Source organism: Gorilla gorilla, chromosome 8, assembly GCF_029281585.2.
Source record: "Gorilla gorilla gorilla isolate KB3781 chromosome 8, NHGRI_mGorGor1-v2.1_pri, whole genome shotgun sequence".
Classification (NCBI taxonomy): Eukaryota; Metazoa; Chordata; class Mammalia; order Primates; family Hominidae; genus Gorilla; species Gorilla gorilla.
The window spans coordinates 53,746,718-53,767,684 of record NC_073232.2 but is presented as its reverse complement, the minus strand read 5'-3'; the positions used below and the strand labels follow the sequence as shown (position 1 = coordinate 53,767,684).

The 20,967-nt window shown below is 39.2% G+C and overlaps 1 protein-coding gene and 1 long non-coding RNA gene across 2 annotated transcripts in view; one reads left to right on the top strand and one right to left on the bottom strand.

The window, feature by feature from the left end:
- ARID5B (AT-rich interaction domain 5B) overlaps positions 1–20,967 on the top strand; it is a 195,564-nt gene that overhangs the window by 83,305 nt on the left and 91,292 nt on the right. The window contains exon 4 of the mRNA XM_004049457.5: positions 15,418–15,648. Coding sequence (XP_004049505.4) covers positions 15,418–15,648 — 231 coding nt within the window. The remainder of the gene's footprint in view (positions 1–15,417; positions 15,649–20,967) is intronic.
- LOC129525056 (uncharacterized) overlaps positions 19,814–20,967 on the bottom strand; it is a 79,191-nt gene continuing 78,037 nt past the window's right edge. Inside the window, exon 3 of the long non-coding RNA XR_008669084.2 lies at positions 19,814–20,518. This is a non-coding gene — a long non-coding RNA (uncharacterized lncRNA). The remainder of the gene's footprint in view (positions 20,519–20,967) is intronic.

Below are 20,967 nucleotides of genomic sequence, written 5' to 3'. Positions count from 1 at the left end.
GAAAACCCATAGCATTGCCACCAAGGTTCTCTCAGAGTTCCAAACCCATATTTCAGACACAGCACCTAAATTCCAGAGTCCTCACTGGTTCATACCAGTTACAGCCCTGGGGACAGGAGATTCTCCTCTCTCCTTCTGACCTTTTGAGGCAGCAGGGGCAGGCAGACCCAGACATCGGGCCCAGATCTATTCTCCAGGCCTACTTAGCTGTGTGACTGTTGTTAAATTACTTAATCTCTTTTTGGCATCAGTTTGCCCATCTGAAAAATGGGGCTCATAATAACTTCCTTAGGGCTGCCCAAAGGAGGAGAGAGAATGTTCATGACTGACATGCTGGAAAGATTAATGAGTCATGGTATTTTAATCTGCCTGGGGAGTTTCTATGTATCCTTCAAAAGTTAGCTTGAGGGGTTTCTCTTCCCTGCGAAGACTTTCTTCACTCTCTTTGCTACCAAGATTCTGCCTCTGCTGTGACTCTTGTCAGAACACATATTTGTATTAGGTTGGTGCAAAAGTAATTGCGGTTTTTGCCATCCTGTTTAATGACAAAAACCGCAATTACTTTTTGCACCAACTTAATACATCTGTTCACATGCCCACCACCTTTTCTAGGCTATACACCCCTCTTTAAAGAGGGATGGTGGCTTTTGGTCTTTATCCTCTTGTCACCTGCTACCTCCTAATCCACAGAAGGTATTCCCTTGGTGTCTGACCAGCCAATAGATGGAAGACCATTTTGATATTAAATCCTTTTTTTTTAACCACATATTATGTTAATCCATTTATATGAAATGTCCAGAATAGGCAAGTCTATACAGACAGAAAGTACATGAGTAGTTTCCAGGGTGTTAATGGGTATGAGGTTTCCTTTTGGGGTGATGAAAATGTTCTAAATTGATTGGAGTGATGGTTGCATTGTGAGTGTCCTAAAAAACATTAAATTACATATATGTAATCGTATCGTTTTTAATCTTATCTTTTTGATGATACAATGGGTGCAATTGTGTGAGCTACGTGTGTATGATGAGAATCAGGTGGTTGTGGATCTTTGTCCTGGGATCCAAAGAGGAGAAGTAATAGAGAGAAATAATAATACCATTGTCTTCACTTAGGCTGAAATTTGCTTTCTAAGGGGTTAAAAGTAAAGAATTGTGCTGGCAAGGTGTGTTCTGTGCAATGGTCATCTGTTTTTGAGATTATCTTCCAAATAAGGCAACACCAAGCTTCACTTAGGGATTGTTTTGAACACAAGACTGGAAGAGATTCTTTAATACTACAATCTGAAACCAGAAATTTGAGTCTCATAAAAATCATGAGAATTCTCAAAGCCACCAGCCCACTGGAGGGTCTCTGAGAGGTGCCTGGGAATACCATGACTCTGGCAGGGCTCTTCTCAGAGGTTCAGAGTCAAGCAGAAGGCAGCTGGGGTGTGTTGAGAACAGCGTGAGATTTAAAATAGTGCCAAGCAACTTGCCCCTGCCATTAGCTGGATGACCTTGGGCAAGTCATTCACCTCCTTGAGTTGCCTGTGTCCTCATGTATAAAATGGGACTATTCTTGACAGACCCTAAGAGAGATTCTAGGAGGATTGAATGAATCTAAGCACATGAAAGGGCTTTATAAATTTGGGAGTGTTATACAGATGAGTGATTATACCATGCATAATAAACTATTTGTAATTATACAGTGTTAAGCTGGCTGTGTGTGCTGAGAAGGAGAGCTGAAGGGAGCAGGGCAATTGCTGTAATCAACATTTGGGTGTGTTATGTCCCCAAAATGTGATCAGGGAAACACTAACTTGTTGAGGTGAGCCATGAATGACAAAAAAGTGGGGGAGGGTGAGGAAGCGGATGGGAGAGGATTTCATGGTAAAATAAATTCAGGAAAAGCAGCATCTTCCCCCCTGTGCATTAAAATGTCCATTAGCATGTTAAAGGCTCCAAGCTGTTTTTGTAACTTTTTGTTAAACTCAGTGTTTCCCGTGCTGTGGTGCCCCTTTTCCACATAACACTTGGTAACATACTCCCTTCTTTCTCAAGGAACTAGTGTTCCTTGGCATACTTTGGAAAACCGCTTGCAAAGCAATAATCAGACAATTACCTACGGGGCGTTTACTGTGCGCTACATTAGCCTGACTACTTTGCATCTTTTAACTACTGTTAAAAGACCCCGCAGGAAGTCACCGTTCTTAAGTCCATTTTACAGATCAGGAACCCAAGGCTCAACAAAAGGAACCAAAGGAAGACTATAGAGATGGGGTTAGGGTGAAAAGAACCATGAAGACATCTGGGCACTAGTAAGAAGCAAGAGGAAGACATAGTACTACCTGGTGAAAGCTGCCGTCAGGGAGGAGCTGTGGCCTTGGCCAGAGCTGCCAGGCCAAAGCAGAGATGGGGCAGAGAAGAAATATGACAACTTCTCACTCTCTCCCACATGCGATCTGTTAGGTGTCTCCCATTGGCTGAACAAGCAGAAGCCAGCCAGCCCATGAGGGAGCCCAATGATACAACATTCAGGGGTCACAGAGCAAAGAAGAAAGAATGGGTAATAGATCCGGGAGTAGGATGAGAACAGAGGGACAGTGAATAACCAGAAAAAGAACCAACATTAATTAAAAGTCTATCATGTGCTTCGCTTGTTTCCAGGGTGTTAGGAATTCAGACATGCTACAGACCTAGCTCCTGCCCTTCAAAGAACCCATATTCTGGAAAGGAGAGTCCAGCTTGAACAAGTAAATGCAGCCAAGTGTTACAGAGTAACTGTATCTTAGAAATTAAGCTGATATTCGTGATCCAAAATAGCAGATTTCTGGCAGCAAGACTATATTCTCTAGATCAAGGGTCAGCAGAGCCAGATAGTAAATATTTTAGATTTGTGCACCATTAGGTCTCTGAGGCAAATGCACCACTCTATAATCACACAACTGTGCCGTCGTAGTGTAAAAGCAGCCAAAGACAATATGTAAATGAATGTGCATGACTATGTTGTAATAAAACTTTATTTACAAAAACAGGTGTTGGGCTGAATTTGGCCCATAGTTTGCCAACCCTTGCAAACAGAAATAATCTTAAAGAAATATCTGAGAGATACCCAGAACAGGGATCTGTAGCACTGGTAACTCGTGGTATGAAACCACAGAACTATCACTGGAATTAATATATTAGTCACGAGCAATTTGTTTATTGTCTTTTATGAGAAAAGAGAAGTAGGTTTGGATGTTAGAGATTGGGGAAAGGGGGATATTTGCTGTGGAAATGATTTTCAGCAGATGGTAGGTACTTTGGGAAAGGTGACTAAACTAGAGCCATCCTCCTCCTGTCTTACATCAGCTTACTCAGTACTAACCCTGTACAAAAAGGAAGTAAAACAGAGCAGATCTGTATCATCAGCTTTCAATGATGTTCTTCCATGGTGCACTGTGACAGCACATTAGAAGGTGCTGGAGTTTTTATATGACTGCTTTGCCGTGAGATTAAATAGTGGTTTCAGTTTCCAGTAGGTTTCATAAGTATCTCTTTCAGCTGTTAAATTACTTTTAGTAATGTGCACACTAGAAAAAGAAAGAAAGAAATATCCATTCTTCACAACTGAGTGTCATGACAGAAAACAGAGCAGATGGTTTTGTGGACATGGCACCAAGTGAACCTGTAGCTGGTTACAGCAGGAGGATATGTTTAACCCAGAGGAGAGGGCTCTCACCAGGTCTTAATAGTTGAAGCTTTTAAGAGATTATTATTTTACTCTGAATTGATTTTTATTATTCACCAGAAACCAAAGGTGGCAAGCGAGGATCTCTACTAAAATAACTATACTTGCTAACTTTGGGTCTTTGTTGGGGCTTTGGGGTATCAGAACAATGAAATAACAGGCACTGTGAGGCTTTTCCTCCTGTTCTGTTCTCCTCTCCTAGCTATATTTCAGAACATCTTATCTCAAGATAGTTGGCCAAAAGGAACCTGTACACAGAACAACATCATTTTTCCCAAGTGCCTCTTCGGACCCAGGACACAATGATTTTAAAATTTCTTTTCAGGCAGACGCTCTAAAGAGAGCTATGCTGTTCAATAAGGTAGCCACTAGCCACCTGTGACAACTAAGCCCTTGCAATGTGGCTTGTCCACTTCAAGAGACACTATAAATGTAAAATACACACTATATTTTGAGAGCTTACTATGAAAAAATAATGTAAATATATCACTAGTAATCTTTTTTTTTCTTTTACTTTTCTTTTTTTCTTTTTTTTTTTTTTTTTTTTTTTTTGAGTCTTGCACTGTCGCCCAGGCTGGAGTGCAATGGTGCAATCTCAGCTCACCGCAACCTCTGCCTCCTGGGTTTAAGTGATTCTCCTGCCTCAGCCTCCCAAGTAGCTGGGACTACAGGCATGTGCCACCATGCCTGGCTAATTTTTTGTATTTTTAGTAGAGATGGGGTTTCGCTGTATTAGCCAGGATGATCTCGATCTCCTGATCTCATGATCCGCCCACCTCAGCCTCCCAAAGTGCTGGGATTACAGGCATGAGCCACCGTGTCCAGCCAGTAATCACTTCTATTGATCACATGTGAAAATAATATTTTGGATATACTGGGTTAGATAAAATAGCTTACTAAAGTTAATTTCACCTGTTTTCTGTTTACATTTTCAATGTGTTAATTACAAGTTGGCTCACATTGTGTTTCTATTGAATAATGCTGCTCTAAAAGATTTTTGAAAAAAATAATCCATGTATTCCTTTGCCCAGTTTTAAGTGGACATCTACATTTTTAATCATGTTTTGAATAAATTTTGTGTTAATAAGTAAAAAATGTTAAACATGATAGGAAATGAAATAAGATGGTGATTAACTATAATTAGAAGGCATATTACATATGATTTGATAAAAATCTGAAGTTTAAATCTGTGTTTAATAAAGCACAACAGTTCTAAAATAAATTATCTAAAATTTTTATGCATAGGTTTATGCAATTTATGTCAAAAAATCTGGTAGCCTTGCCGCGCATTCCAGCTACACTTTAATGGACCAGCATCATTAACCTTTATTAGTTTGGCTTTTCTGAATTTAGAGCATCATAACACAGGCCAAAGTACTCTATTTCTAATGCTAAGCTTCCTCCTGAACAGAACTATGTGCAAAAAGGGAAAGATCAAAAGGCTATGGCTTGAGGTTCCTTGATAGATCAATAAGGAAGCATCTCCAAAACCAATACTTTGATTTGACTCTTTAGTGCTCATAATAGGACTAGGGATGGAGGATGGGTGAAGAAGGAGATGGGCTGTTCTGATTGCTGGCTCATTCTTGGGCAGATGAATTAGGGAGTGGAGTAGTATCTAAGCTGAAGATCTGTCCCATCCCTATGTAGGTTCCCTTTAAAAAGTCTTCTCGTACCCTCAAAAGAGAGATTCACCATTTTGAAGACCACTGATTTAAGATGAGTCACTGACAGAGGCAAGAGGCCTTTTCCCTTCTTTCCTTGTTGACCTGCCCCAGAAGCCCTGTGGTAAGATGAAGGAAAACAATGCAACCTATAAAAGTGCTCTTGACACAGATGTTAGCTCCCAGAAGTCAGTGCAGTTGCAGAGGTGGCTCAGCACTTAGAGCATGGTGGACAAACTCCTCAAGTGGCGAGATTATTTTATTTTTTAAAGTCACTAAAATGAGATGACTGCCTAACCACATGACCCTTTGTCTAAAAAAGGCCTGCCAGGCAGTGGCTACAGTCATGTTGGGCAGATAACCTTCTCCAGATTCCTTCAGCCTTTTAGGAAGTGTCATTGGTTCAGAGCCTGTGGTGAGCTAATGACATGACTGCTCTTATCCTTTGGAAGAAGGCTCAGATGTTTACTGCAACACTGTCTGTAGGCAATTACATTTGTCAGCACTCTCAAAGGTCTAGGAGGGATACCAAAGAATTAGGACACCGATTCTGTGCCCTCCAGGATATATTCTAGTTGTGGATTGGAGAGACACCACTTTTTCTCCCCAGAGCAACCAAGCATGCATCTACACAGAAAATATAACCCTTCCCAGATGTTCCCCTCTTTGTCATTGTTGTGTAAAATAGACATAACATAAAATTTATTATTTGAACCATTTTTAAGTGCACAATTCAGTGGCATTAAGTACATTCACAATATTGTGTAACTGTCACCACTATCTATTTCTAGAACCTTTTCACCATTCCTAACAAAAACTTTGTATGCATTAAGCAATAGCTCTCCATTCCTTCCAACCCTCCTAGACCCCTGCACCTAGCAACCTCTATTCTATTTTCTGTCTCTATGAGCCACCCTGTTTTGTGATTCCACTTTTAAATATCTCGTATAAGTGGAATCACAATATTTATCCTATATATACACACACACACACACACACCAAATTTTGTTATCTGTTCGTCTATTGAGGAACTGTTGGGTTGTTTCTACCTTTTGGCTATTTTGTGATAATGCTACAATCAACATTGGTATGTAAATAACTGTTTTTGAGTCCTTGTTTTTAATTCTTTGGAGTATATACCTAGGAGTGGAATTATCACATGGCAATTCTGTATATAACTTTTTAAGGAAGTCCCATACTTTTTCATCATGGCTGCACCATTTTACATTCCCACTAACAATGCACAGGGGTTCCTATTTCTCCACATCCTGGCCAACACTTGGGATTTTTTTTCTTTTCATTTTTATAATAGTCATCCTACTGGGTGTGAAGTAGTATCTCACTGTGGTTTTGCTTTACATTTCCCTAATGAAGAACATTTTTTAAGATGCCATTTATATATATTCTTTGGAGAATCATCAAAGTCCTTTGCCATTTTTAAATTGGTTTGTCTTTTTGTTACTGAGTTGCAGGAGTTCTTTATGTATTCTAGTTATTAATCCCTTATCAGGTATATGCTTTGCAAATATTTTCCCCGTCTCCAAGACTGTCTTTTCACTTTATTGATAGTGTCCATTGATGCACAAAAGCTTTTAATTTTGATGAAGTCCAATTGTCTATTGTTTGTTGTTTTCTTATGTGCTTTTGGTATTATGGTTAAAAAATCATTGTGGAGGCCAGGCACGGTGGTTCACGCCTGTAATCCCAGCACTTTGGGAGGCTGAGGTGGGCGGATCACCTGAAGTCGGGAGTTCGAGACCAGCTTAAATACCATGGAGAAACCCTGTCTCTACTAAAAATGCAAAAAAATTAGCTGGGTGTGGTGGCACATACCTGTAATCCCAGCTACTGGGGAGGCTGAGGTAGGAGAATCACTTGAACCCAGGAGGTGGAGGTTGCGGTGAGCTGAGATCACGCTATGGCACTCCAGCCTGGGCAACAAGAGCGAAACTCTGTCTCAAAAAAAAAAAAAAAAGTGAATGGCTGACTATAGCCAAAGGTTAACCCATGTGACGGGGAAGCAAGTTAAGGTAAGTCAGGCCCCATAGAATAACACCTCATATGTGGTAACAACTTTACCTACATGTCAATCTGGCCATGAAGTCTCACCTGTTGCATAATCCCTGTCTAGTGTGACATTTAAATTTAAATGTGGCTAAGATGAACCCTATGGCAATAAGCTGCAAAATTCTCAAGATAAAAAGTGGCTCCTGGTCGTGGCTTAGAATTCAGTGACCCTTTGGGACAACCTTGGAGGTGGAGTTGGCTTTCTTCCCACTGAGTTCATTTGTTACTCAGAGTGGTAGCAGTGTTTGGTTATAGTTTAGTTTTGTGATGTTTTTTTTCTTGAGTGATGAAGCAATAGTGAGGGCAAAATCTGATAGTAACATTTTGATACATATTTTTGTATTTGTCTATGCCTCTATTTTGAAAACAGCTGGTTCGAACCCTTGGTTTTGGGTTTGAAATATTCTTTGTTTTGTTTGCATCCATGTACTGATATATTTTTCCCACATTTACTTTTTTTTAAGTTCTCCAGTGATGTTTTCGTTGCCTATCCTGGGAAGATCTGTGTTTCCATTTAGCAAAACAAATGGCAAGCTGGGGACCATTTAAAGTAGTTTTTTTTAGTTAATAAAGCCAAGCCAATCTCCTTGTTCTGTTATGTTAAAAGTACATTATCTTTTTATTGCCAGTTCTGTATGGCTAGGTCTGTTTTCTGTCTCAGCAATCTCAGGGCTGCCCCACTTGCTTACTGTGTCGAGAATTACAAAATCATTAAGGGTGGGGCAGCACCAGCTGACTTACAGTACAAACCATTTCTCAAAATAACCACAACAGTGCAATACTGATGTGTAATTTACGTCACAGTTTGTTTTTATGAAATAGTTTGTGGCATTTTCATTTCTATTCCGGATGGAATCTTGTTCTCTTTCCCTTTTAATCAGGCATTTAATTTATTTTTATTATTAATATTTTCCACTCCTTGTTTTGGCATGCCTCCAATTTAACAGCTTTGATGAGGAAGGGAGACACACACACACACACACACACACACACAACTGATCTTCCCTGACTCCAACTCTTCAACATCAGTTTAACTGCAAATGTGTTTTCCCCTTTGATGTGTACTAACTTTGGGTACTAAGTTTACTACCTTAAGAGAGATTGAAAAATACGGCAGGACACAGTACACATTTACATAGAGCTGTAACCACGAATTGATAAAGTTGATGTACAACTTTGGAATTTTAAACACTTTCAACCAATTCAAGCTATTTAGTCATATGCTCTGCTGCATTTTCCTTTTACAAATGTCTTTCTGTATAATGTCCTGTAATTAGAACAGGAAATCATTGAGTAACTGCAAGATGAATAAGAGCACTTAGACTGAAAGGAAAATTACCTTCCGAGAAATTATATTCTCTTTTTTTTTCTTCATGTTACAATGTTGGTAATGATAGTAACAGCTGTAGCTACTCTTATCTGTAGAATTTTCATGCTTAGGTTTTCTGGAATAAAAATTTCATTTTCAGTAATAATAAAAAATGCATGGACAGAAAATAGGAAATGCCTAATTATGACAAATATTCGGTGTCACAACAGAGCAGCAATTAAACGGAAACTTCAATATAATTGTCAATAGCAGTAAGAATTGGAATAGCGCCAGGTATATAAAGTTGATGCTTTGCCGTTGGTTGGTTGCTAGGAGCACAGTGAAAAGTATAAAGCTTTGAGAAAAGAATGTCTAATGTAATAAAGTAACAGGAGGAAGCATAAATCATTGTGAGAACCTCACATATTGACATTATTTTGCTTAAATTGTTTCAAAACTAGACATCAAGCTTTATAACGTGAGCACATTCATATTTGTTTAAAAAAAAAAAAAGGAGAAAGAAAACTGTATGTTGTCTTTGAAGCACAAGGGACATTGTGTCTCAAACTTAGCCTTCATACATATTTGGAATCTTTTAAGTGAAAATCTTTAAATGTTTGTTTCTATTGGCATCCAAATGCATTTGCCCTAATACGATTAAGAGAACTAAAGGGCAAAATACTTGGCAGATTTTTCAGTTGAGGTAATTAGGTGCAGGAAGGAACATGCATATTTTTTCCACTAGGCTCTATAAAATCCTGGGGCGAAGGTTTTTTTTAAAAAGATTTTTTTAAAAAAACTTACTGATGTTAGAAGTAGATTATAGTGGTTTTCAGTAAGCATAATAGTGTGATGTTTCCGAAACAAGCCTCCCCTCACCCCAAGAATGAAAAAGAAAGTTACATTTCTAAATTGTTGTGTAAGAGATAAAAGCAAATTTCTCCTCTGGAATTTATGTTTTCAGCCTCCGTGCATTTGGCCGCCATTATCTATTTTCAAAAAATAGCATTATGGATATTTGAAAGTCAATGCTCCATTAATTCATTGTGTTTGCTATTTCATGCATCTCTCTTTGTACAAAGACAACTTGAGCAACGTGCTATTCAGAATGAAGGCCTGCTCTTACCCTTTCTCCCCGACCCCTTCCCCACCCCCAGCCCAACTCTGAGGATTAAAGCAATGGTATACAGTTACTGTTTGAAAAGCTTGGGTGGAGTCTCATGTTATAATTACAGTTTCGCTATGGAATTCTGTTTCAGACTTTGAGATATATAAATAAGTAAAAAATTGACATTGAGAGAGGTTAACAAAACGTGTAATTATGATATAAGCACAGAATTAGAGTCATTTTGGTTGAGCATTACAAGCAGTGTACTTTAGGTATTAACTTTTAATAGGCAAAGTTCTTTTTATTGAAGTTGAAATGAGGTTTAGTAATGTTGGGTCTCTTATTCCCTTTGAATGTTTCATTTTAAAATAGGCATTCACTTTTTTTTGGTATAGGAGAAATTCAGGAATGGGATGACATTTTAATAGAATATCATAATTATGGTTTAAAATTTCAGTCTTGGTTACTAGCAATTTATTACAGATCATTTTCTGTTGACTGAAATCAAGTAATGTATATGTAACCCAACCAGCTACAACCAACTAGAGTGTGTTAGAAGAATACTCCTAGGGGTACTTTGATTTCTTTTTCTCTATGGGTGTGGTTGAAAGAAAATCTGTGTTCCAGGAACACTTTGTTTGTCTTTTACAAAACAAATGTGCAATTTATTCATTCTTAGATTTATCTGCTTTCCCTATTATGAATTGGAAGGGGGAAAATATCTTACACAGCATTTATTGGCAGCCCTTGTTTCATGGGTAACTTTGCACAGTAGTGTTTACTTATGTGTATATGAAATGCGTGAGCAAGAAAGAAGTAGCCGAGGAATTTAAATAATTCTTGAAAGGACTATTTGGCTTTATTTGTTTCCTGGTGTACTAGGGCAAAATAAAATATGCCGACCATTGAACGCTTTAATATTTTTATAGCTGTATCAGAAGGAAGTTAATTTAATGCAAAGGCTTAGGAGGCAGTTTTAGGATCATAGAATTTTAGATCTGGAAAGCTCTCCCCAAACTCAAAATTTGATACTCTGTTATACACACCTTTCATATAAAGTTGACCGTATTTTGTCTTGAGGAAAAAAAAAAATGTTTTCACCAATAAAATAAACTGCAAAGAAGAGACCTGGACCCAGAATGTTTTTACTCAGTGAAACTTCACCCTAGATTCAACCTTGGCTTTTCCGGGTCCCACTTTGACTCTGTATCTTTCCCTTTTACTTTTCACTTAGAATGCTTTGTAAACTTTCCTAGGAGTCCTCAAGGTCTCGTGGGCTTTCTCCAGTTTGGTAAATATTAAAGGCAACTCCTCTGGGGATGTCTAATTGCAAGGTTGGAAATCTGCCTCTGTCCAAACGATGCCAAAATTCTGGTCCAAACGGGCGGTTCTGTTCATAAGCAACAAAGTTATCATTTGTGTTTTGGCCCCACCAAGCATTGCCACAATAGACCAAGCCCCAGCTGTGCCTGTAGCCTCTTAGTGTGTGGAAGGAGGTTAATGAAAGGTAGGGGTTCTAGGCTGGCAACACATAGAATTGGGACTATTTCCTATCACATGCATAGAAAGTAGAAAGTTAATGTACATGAATGATGTATCAATAATGTTAAATCATTACAGTGGGAATTGCAGTGTTCCAAAATAATAAGTAACAAGCTAACCTAAGGAGAGTAGAATTCTGGCTTCCAACTGGCTGAATTCTACAGTCTTCCATCAAACAGAAGTCTTATATTTGACTTGATCAAAGGCCACCATCCTCGTCCCTAATAGTGTAAACCAGTTAAATCTCTGTTATTATTATTACTGTTATTATTTGAGACATTTTATCCTAATGAAAAGTCCACCAAACTGGGAGTTCGAAGACTGGGTTATAAGTCCCAGCTACTCAGGAGGCAGAGGTAGGAGGATTGCTTGGGCCCAGGAGTTTTAGGTCCAGCCTGAAGAACAGAGAGAGGCCCATCTCTTAAAGAAAAAAAAGGATTGGGTGGTTATAGTCTCAAATTGGGGAATATTAACAAGTAGTAATGCCACTAATAAGGTTGTTGTGAGGAACAAAAGAGATGTGAAAACACTATATAAAAAACCTTTGTGAATTTTAGTGTTTTATTATAGTACTGGAAATAGCATTAATACTTGCTTTCTAAATGGGGAAACAGTCTCTCTGTTTCTCATATTTTTAGTTAAGAGGGCTTTTAAAATTTGCTGTCTTCTGTGATATCTGTAACAATCCTGAAAAAGTGGCAGAGAGAAGAGAATTTGCTTCTTTGTTCTATGTACTGGGGGATTAGGAGAGAAATAAGAATTTTTTAAAAGTCTGACAACTGAAAAAAAATATATATATATATATATATATTTCAAAACCCAAACTAACAACCTTACTTTAAGTCTTCGCAAAAAAGTAAACTCAGAGTTACTGGTTTCAAAGTTTAGTGTGCATGAGCTATTTGGGATGCTTGTTGAAAAGGTAAATTCCTAGACCCCAGCCTTAGAGATGCTGAGTCACTGGTTCTCGATGGCACAGTACCTGATTCTGATGCAGACAGTCCCAGGACCACTATTAGCAACACTGTCTCCAGAATGCACGGACAGTTGTAGGAGTTGAGAGTAGGGGGAACTTGCTGTTTTTCTTCCAACAGAAAGAGAAGGATTCATGACTTGGCTAGTGTTTTGGGTACTGCGTGATCTAAATGTTTTGAACTAGGATTAGGTGGAGAGAAAAAAAAAGAGGTCATTTCTAGGCACAGAAGATTGCCAGGGAGCCGACTCCATCCAGAACAGAGAATTGGGAAGCAGTTAGAGATGGCATCATCATGAAAAATGGTTAGAGAAAAAAAAAAGGAGAATGAAGGGATATAAAGGAAGTGAAGTGGTCCCAAGAGTCCAGGTGACATCTTCCATGAAACTTACTCTGAAGCAACTGTTCATCTATACTCCTTCAACCTGAGAGCGCACACATTTTTCTCCATTTTATTTCAAGAATACTTGGAGAAATTGATGCACCTTTACCCCTATCATAGAAAGCTAATTGCACAACCGAGATAGAATTTTGGAATCAACAGGTATTTACAGGCACAGTATTTACTGTATGGGAGATGGTGTTAAGTGCTATGAACTTGCTATGAGGGGCAGTCCTGGCACTTAATGGTTATATGCCTCTATCTCATTAACAATGTCTTAGACAAATCGAGTATAATACAAATCGAGTGTAATAATACAATTGACACGTTGGGGGCTGCTTCTTGAAATAGCACTTAAAAACTCTGGAGAACCGACCGCATTTGAATATTTTCACTAAAACTTTTTGTGCTTTAGCTGTATAAAAAGCACGGTTTTGAACCCAAAGTTTGAACTTAGCGTCTTGGTCTGCTGTAAAAATCTCAGATGGGCATGCCTTGGGACATATATCAGCATCTCAAAACTAGTTTGCATTGGGGGACTTGCCTTCAAGGTAAACATATTTCCTTTTAATTAAGTGTGCCAGCTGACAAAGCAGCTATACACAGACCAGGCAGGAGTTGAAGATGTGTACACTGTTAAAAGATGTCATCTTGTAAGCAGCTAAACATCTCCATCCGTGGAAAAGCCGCCAGCCTGAGGAACTAAGTGAACATAATTAGAAATACATCTGGGTATTGGCCTCCTATCTGAAAAGGTCACATGCACACCTTCCATTGGTACTGGTTATGTTCCATCATTATGTTCCGTCCTTGCTCATTCGTCTCCCACTGGTTACCAGATGGCCATGATAATGTCGGTATCCTTAACAACTGTCTAGTGCAATTCCCTGCAGCATGGTAAGGGCTTGAAATATTGAGTGTTTTCCCTTTGGAGAAGCAAGTGACATGTCTGGGAATTGCTTACAACTGCTCTGATGGGGTGGTTGTGGAGTGACGGCAAACTGGGTCATGGAGCCTAAATTCAGCTTGATGTTGTACAGGTGGAGGCCACCAAAGCACGGTGTTTGCCATTTCTCAAGCTTAAGATGAAGGAAGGCTTCATCCGTGCAGAATCTGGTGTTTACAAATGAGCACAAAATAAAGTGAGGTGTAAATAAGCATTAAGATCATTATAAGAGGAAGCTTCGCTAAATTTGCTGAAATGTTCCCCTGAGTTAAGGTGGTTTTGATAGAACTCTCTCACAAGGATGCTTAGGGAGTCCTCCCAGCATGGTTCTCTGAGGTGTGCCAAGTTACCAGATGGATTTGAGGAACATTAAAAGAGAGGGGTATGGGTATGGGGAGGGTGGAGAAGGTGGGTGTATCAATCAAGTTGGGCTAGATCATGCTGCAATAACAAATGACCCCCAAATCACAACTGCTTTAGAACAACGAAGGTTTATTTTCTGCTTATGTTATATGTCTCTTTTGGATCAACCAAGGGTTCTGCTTCATGTTAATTTTACTCCAAGACCCAGACTGGCAGAGTTGCCACTATCTGGGACATTATAGATGGTCACAGCAAAGACAAAGAGAGATTGTGGTCAGTGGTACACTAGGTCTTAAAGCAACCACCCACTTCTGTCATATTTCATTGGCCAAGGAAAGTCACAAGGCCACTGGCCTCCAAGAAAGTGAGGCACACAGGCTTTCCACAGGCCCAAAAGGAGAACAGGAAATAGTTGCTGAACAGCACTCATGACCCCAGAGCAGATGGCGATGCATTTTAGACCCATGGACATCTTTGGGGCCAGATGACCTTTTCAGAGGCTTCAAGCACTGAAAAGATTATACAGATGCTTGTCGACTTTCTATGGGGTTACAGCCCAACAAACCAATTGTAAGCTGAAAATATCAAGTTGAAAAGGCGTTGAATACACCTAACCTACTGAACACATAGCTTTCCTAGCCTACCTTAAACGTGCTTGTAACATTTGCCGTAGCCTACAGTTGGGCAAAATCATCTGGCAACACAGTACACTGTAGAGTACCGGTGTTCACCCTCTTGGTCTCGTGGCTGACTGGGAGCTGCCACCCACTGCCCCTGCCAAGCCTTACAGGAGAGTGTCCTACTGCATATCACCAGCCCAGGAAAAGATGACAATTCAAAATTCAAAGTATGCTTTCTACTGAATGCATGTTGCTTTTGTACGATAATAAAGTCAAGGAATCTTACATGGAACCATCGTTCAGTTGAGGATCATCTGTATAATCCAATATAAGAGCAATTCCAAACTAGAAATAAATGTAAAGAAGCCCAGCAAAGTTCTGCCTTTCCCTATGATGATGATGACTTTAATGCTTCAAAAAATGAAGATTCTTTCAAAACAGTTTTTGGGTCCTACTGCTTGCTGATGACACAAACATTACTTACTGTGTCTAGAGGGCCAGCCTACTCTTTTCTTTTCTCTGCAAGAAGGTCCACTGTGCGGGTAGCCTGAAGCGTATTCTGTGGGGCTGGATGGGTGAAGTGGGGCTGGGAGGATGCTGGCATCCCCCAGACTGTAACAAGGATGAGAGTCTTTTTAGTCCCAAACCAGAAGTGATTATTGAAATTATACCATGGCCATGAACGTTCTTTGTCAGAGGGAAGAGGGTAATGGAAGTGTTTTCTCGTTTGTCTAGGGGAGGACGAGGAAGAAACGAACGTGATAGTTCTCAGCTACCCCCAGTACTGCCGGTACCGCTCGATGCTGAAACGCATCCAGGATAAGCCATCTTCCATTCTAACGGACCAGTTTGCATTGGCCCTGGGGGGCATTGCAGTGGTCAGCAGGAACCCTCAGATCCTGTACTGTCGGGACACCTTTGACCACCCGACTCTCATAGAAAACGAGAGTATATGCGATGAGTTTGGTGAGTCTTTTTTTTTTTTTTTTCCTACCTGATACTTGTGCGTGTGTGCCTAGTTGTTTTCAGTTCTTCTGAAGAGCGGTGATGGGGAACGGGGCTCACTTTCACAAGCCCCATGTGCTGCCCCACCCCTCCCATCCCCCAAATTATTGCGGCATAAGGCGTCATTGCCTCCTTCGTAGCCTCTGTTTACTATGAGTAAGAGATGATTATTTAGAATTTGTTGTTCAATGTAGAGTCTGAAGTTGCTTGGTCGACCTTGAAATTGGACTTTAGGACAGGAAGCTTTCATGTTAGTTCTCTCTCAAAAGGCTTTGTCTATTCAAACGCTTTTTTATTTAACTAGTCACTCTCTTTTCATTGTTATAAGGTATTGTAAAAATGCACCAATGGTAACCACTTCAGTAGTAAACAGTGAATAGATAAACAGATAGAAAGAAAACAACTTCAGTACTGTATGGTGGATAAATAGATAACCACTTTAGTACTGTACAGTAGATAGACACATAGAGAGATGATAGATAGATAGATGATAGATAGATAGATAGATAGATAGATAGATAGATAGATAGATAGATGATAGGTGATAGATATCCATGTCCTGTATTTTTTCATACACTCATACACACACATGCACACGTACACACACATTGTGCCCACCAAAGATGGATACATATCTTAATCTGCATCTCTGCCTAGCTAACTGGTCACGTGTCTCTACATGTAAACAGAAGGGGAGGAGAAGAAGATATCACATCACCAGTTTGGGAAGCCTTACACGGTGCAGTAGATGGCGAGATGCAAGCCAAGATAGTCGTTCTCTTACATTATCACTTTCTCATCTGTTTGTTGAAGAGACTGGATCATATCAGTGGTTTTCAGCAGGCTGGGCAGGGATGTCAGAATACCCTGGGGTAGCCTTATCAAACTGCTTGTGTTCCTGGGAATTTCTATACTTAGAGGCGTGAACCCCTACCACTCTCACCCTACCCCTTCTCTGGAATCACTACCACAGAGTGACTGCTGGGATGGCTGAGCCCTGCTGAATCCCTCATGGCTACCTGGGTGAAGAAGAGGTTGAGACCCTTAGCCTGGAGAGAGCATAGGGTCCCTTTGAACTGAAACATTCCTTGATTTTGCTGGCTGACGTTTTCCTGAGAATCACTAGTTGGCAGATTATCCAGATTCAGGTTACTCTGCTTATCCTTTGCAGACCTTGGTATGGTTTCAGGAGTCCACTATGGCCTCTTAAATTTGATTCTTCATGATTCCAACAGCCCTGGTGCTGCTGCTGGAGAAATTTTGCAAGTAGCTATGTGAACAGAGTTGGAGTGAGGATGAGGAGATGGCATATGATGATCGAGAAGGAAGGGAAGAGAGAGAGAGGAAGGGGAACCAAATGATCTAAGTCCATTAGATTCTAAGAGCCATGACATTTTTTCCCTCTAAATTGTGTTTTTGGATATCTCTCACCACTCTGGCTTATCAAATGACTGTCATTCTGCAAGAGGGCAACACTGTTTGTATTTATTTTTTTCTTCTTCAAAGAAATTTATTTATTGTCATATTTTTAGTATTCAAATATCCTTTGACTTCAAGTAGATAAATGTATGCAATACATTTTTTTACAATGCCCTCTCTTTTCAGATCAGCTTTTACAAATCTTCCCTTTTCAATACCTGTGTTTGAGTTTTTCTTCCACATTCTCGGCTCCCAAACGTTGCTTCCTACTTGCCGCTCAAGAGGTCTGTAAATTCCCGACACAGAATAAAACTGAAAGCATGTGTTCCCTCATTTAAGAGTGTTCAAAATTAGAGTTTCACAACGTAATATGAGGAAAAAAATGTTTTAACCTTTTTGGTTAATTTAAGAATTATTAGTCATTGAGTTTCAAAGCTGTTGGATCTAGAATTGGTAATAGAAAGAAGTTCCAATTTAACAGTGATCACAATGGTTGTTAAGAGTTACTAAATTAGTTTTAAATGTTCTCACAAACACAAGCATCTGACTTTTGAATGTTTTCCTGAACTTTCTTCTGGTATAGCTAATTTTAATGCTGTTTTTCTTCTCCAGCCTCTTAAAGTGGAAGCTTTCTTTTGGAATAAAGGTACCTTTAGAGACCTTCTAGATGGCTAGTTTAATAATTAGAGTATTAGACTTTTTTTAGTTGTTTGTACTTCAAATAGTTTGTACTTCTTACAGACTTTCATGTTAGTAAGTGGACCAAAAAGCTTATTTTGAGCAGATTTGAGCAACTTCACTAACATCCCTCCCCACCGTCCCACTTTCGGTCACAACCTTAATTTCCAAAGAGCACCCTTTTAAATCTCCAACTGGTTGCATTTGAAATTGACATGGGTTAAAGTGTTTGTTAAAATGTGGCATTGAGTTCCTCCAACCAACTAACAGTTGGTGGAAGAACATAAATTTAATTAGTGACTAGCATTAAACAAATGTTGCTAATATTAAACACTGCCAGATGACTGAAACACTTCTGTCAGATTACCGAGAGTGCCAGGGGGCCCACAGATGAATTTTCTACACAGTATATATTCTGTACCACACGTTTGGTGACTTCAGTAATTGGTCAAATGTAATTTAGGTAACAGTATGCCTAGGCTGTAAAAATCAAATTTTATTGGCCATATCACCAGGTGGATGAATGGTAGAGCTGATGGCAAAGAGTTTATAGCATTTAGCAGCTACACCTTTGACACATGAAATTCATAAATTGCTGTAAAATACCTCCAAGGCCCTTCTCAAAAGGACACTGTTTGCTTTCCTATGATTGAATAATGTTTATTTTATTAACTAATATACTTTTTGCTTTCTTCTATTAAATGCGATTATGGAGTAGGGGGTGGGAGAAGGTGTTCAAAAGGTAAATAAAACTTGGTTCTTGCTAGTTTTGAGAATTTAAAATCTAATTGGGGAAGACAGGATTAACACACGTGAAAGGTTAACTAATGTTACAAGAAAGTCAATGATTAAGTATTTGATGAGTGTTGCAGAAAGCAAGTGTGGTAGGAATTTAGCAGTGGGCTGGGAGGTGGATAGAGATGGAAATCTTGGTGAGGGGTCAGGGAAAGCCTCGTGAAAAAGGCAGGGTTTGATCTGGTTTTAAAAGATAGGGAGCAGGTTAATAACTACTCATTTCTAATTTTAAAAACTATTGGAAATGTCTAGATTGTTTAAAACTCATGTTCTGACCTTCCATTTTGGGTAATGGCTGCCTTCACCCTGGACCAACTGTTGATCTGTCTTAGGTTTGTTCTGCCTCTAGTCACTATCCTTTGGGTGGGTTTCATAAATGGCCTGATGTCCTCTCTACCTGTGGGACACACATGTGACTCAGTGACCAAGCCTGGCAAGAACCCAGGCTGTGACTTTGGAGCTGGGGCTGGCTTTCCATCTTGGATAGGAATGAGTCTGAGTTTTCTCTGTGTGCCGTGGAACTTACCTGCATTCCCTGGATTCATCTCTGAAAATAGACTTTGCATTATGGGATGACCTTGCCCAACTGCCCATACACCCCTGCTCCCCACCCACCAATCCCCGCTGCTGTTTTAATGTTGTCCACTGAATAACAAGTTTAATTGAACAATAAAAGTAAGGCTTTTAAATCTGCAATGAGTCCCTGTAAATAAATTCTCTGTGGAATTTTATGAAGCTATTTAATGAAAAGTTTGATTAGAAACTATTAAAGAAAAATAGAATAGATGAAATTTCATCATTTAGTCCAATATTACAGTAGTGTCATTTTGATTTTTATTTACATTGAGATATTCAGAATTGAGTAAATATATCCTGGTTTTAATTAACTATCCTCCTTACTTGCAAAAGGTTATTTTAGGCTTGAAGGGTTTTGATAGCATACCATCTGCTTTCTTCACTGTATTTTATTCAGGTCCCTTCCTTGCTTACAGAACTGTGCAATGTCTAAACCTATGACATAAGCATAAATTGAATCGTATTAATGGTAGGTGATTGAAAAGCTTCAGTCTCGACATTCTGCTTGCATTCTTCCATCTTGTCAGTTACACTGCTCTTAAAGGCAATATGCTCTTTTCTTAGCACAAGAGAATTGACTATTTTTAAAACGAAAGCAACAGACTCCCCATTAAAGCATTATGAAAACTCATTGTATTGCACATGCAATTAGGAAATGAGCTTGTAATACCAATGTGGGGAAAGTGATGTGAATGGCAATTTTTTCTTCATAAGAATCTTTATTCTGTGCATAATTCCTGCCTCCACCGTCCTGTTAGAATAGCCTGGAGAATCAAGCATTCTCCAACAACCCCTACCTTGCTTTTACCTTTTTAAATGATTCCTCTTTGTAAAATGCATGCTGTCGCTTATATTGTGTTATTTCGTATGCCATAGAAAAAACAAACACATACAAACATTTTTGTCTATTTTTGTTGTTAGAACAATAAAATGTCCACCACTTTGTAATGCACAGTGTTTACATTAATATCACACAGATTGATTTCACATGTGTGAAGTGTTGACAGCTAAATCCAAACAGAGGCACACTCAGTACAGTAGATAAATGGATAACTTTAAGGTACTGGCTTCCATCAAAGATATGTAAGGCAGCTCAATATACATAAATGAGATGAAATCAGTTATTCAAGGTGTGTGGTACTAAATGGCTTAAGAAATGGTTGACTTAAAAAAGAGATACAGTTTATTTTGGTCTGAGGTTTGAATTGCGAAGAAGAATAAGAAGTTGAAGTTGTGCTTCTGAGTCTTTTGGCAATTGGGATGTGTGTTGGCCTGTCATCAGCTGTTTGGTCCATGTGTAGACACCATGAGCTCTGATCTTCAGGGAGAAGGGGTTGGCTGTGTCAATATGAAAATACACATTCTGCTGGGGACCAGAAAGGAGGGAAAGCAGGGTATAGTGAAAGAGTGCTAAGCTTACAGGCAAATAGCCCAGGTTTAAAATCAGGGATCAACCATCTGATTCTCTATGCCTCTGGGCAAGTGACATAAGGTCCCTCACTTGCCCCATCTGTAAAATCGGGTAATAACAGCCAACTTGCTGGACACAGAATAAGACTGTGTTCACTTGATTTTAAAAAACCCTCTTGATAAATGAAGATTCTCTACTGTTTCTATTAGTCATATGTCTTGCACAACTCATACTCATCCAAAATGATCTTGTTTTTCAATCATGAAGGAACCCAATTCCCTAAGGCTCCTGGGGTCTTACTATAATAGAACTTTAATGGAAAAGACGAGTTTTCTACTTTTTACAGTATGTTTTTAAAGAGGCTTTTCTATCTCTATACTGAACTTTCCAGTCCTGTTTTT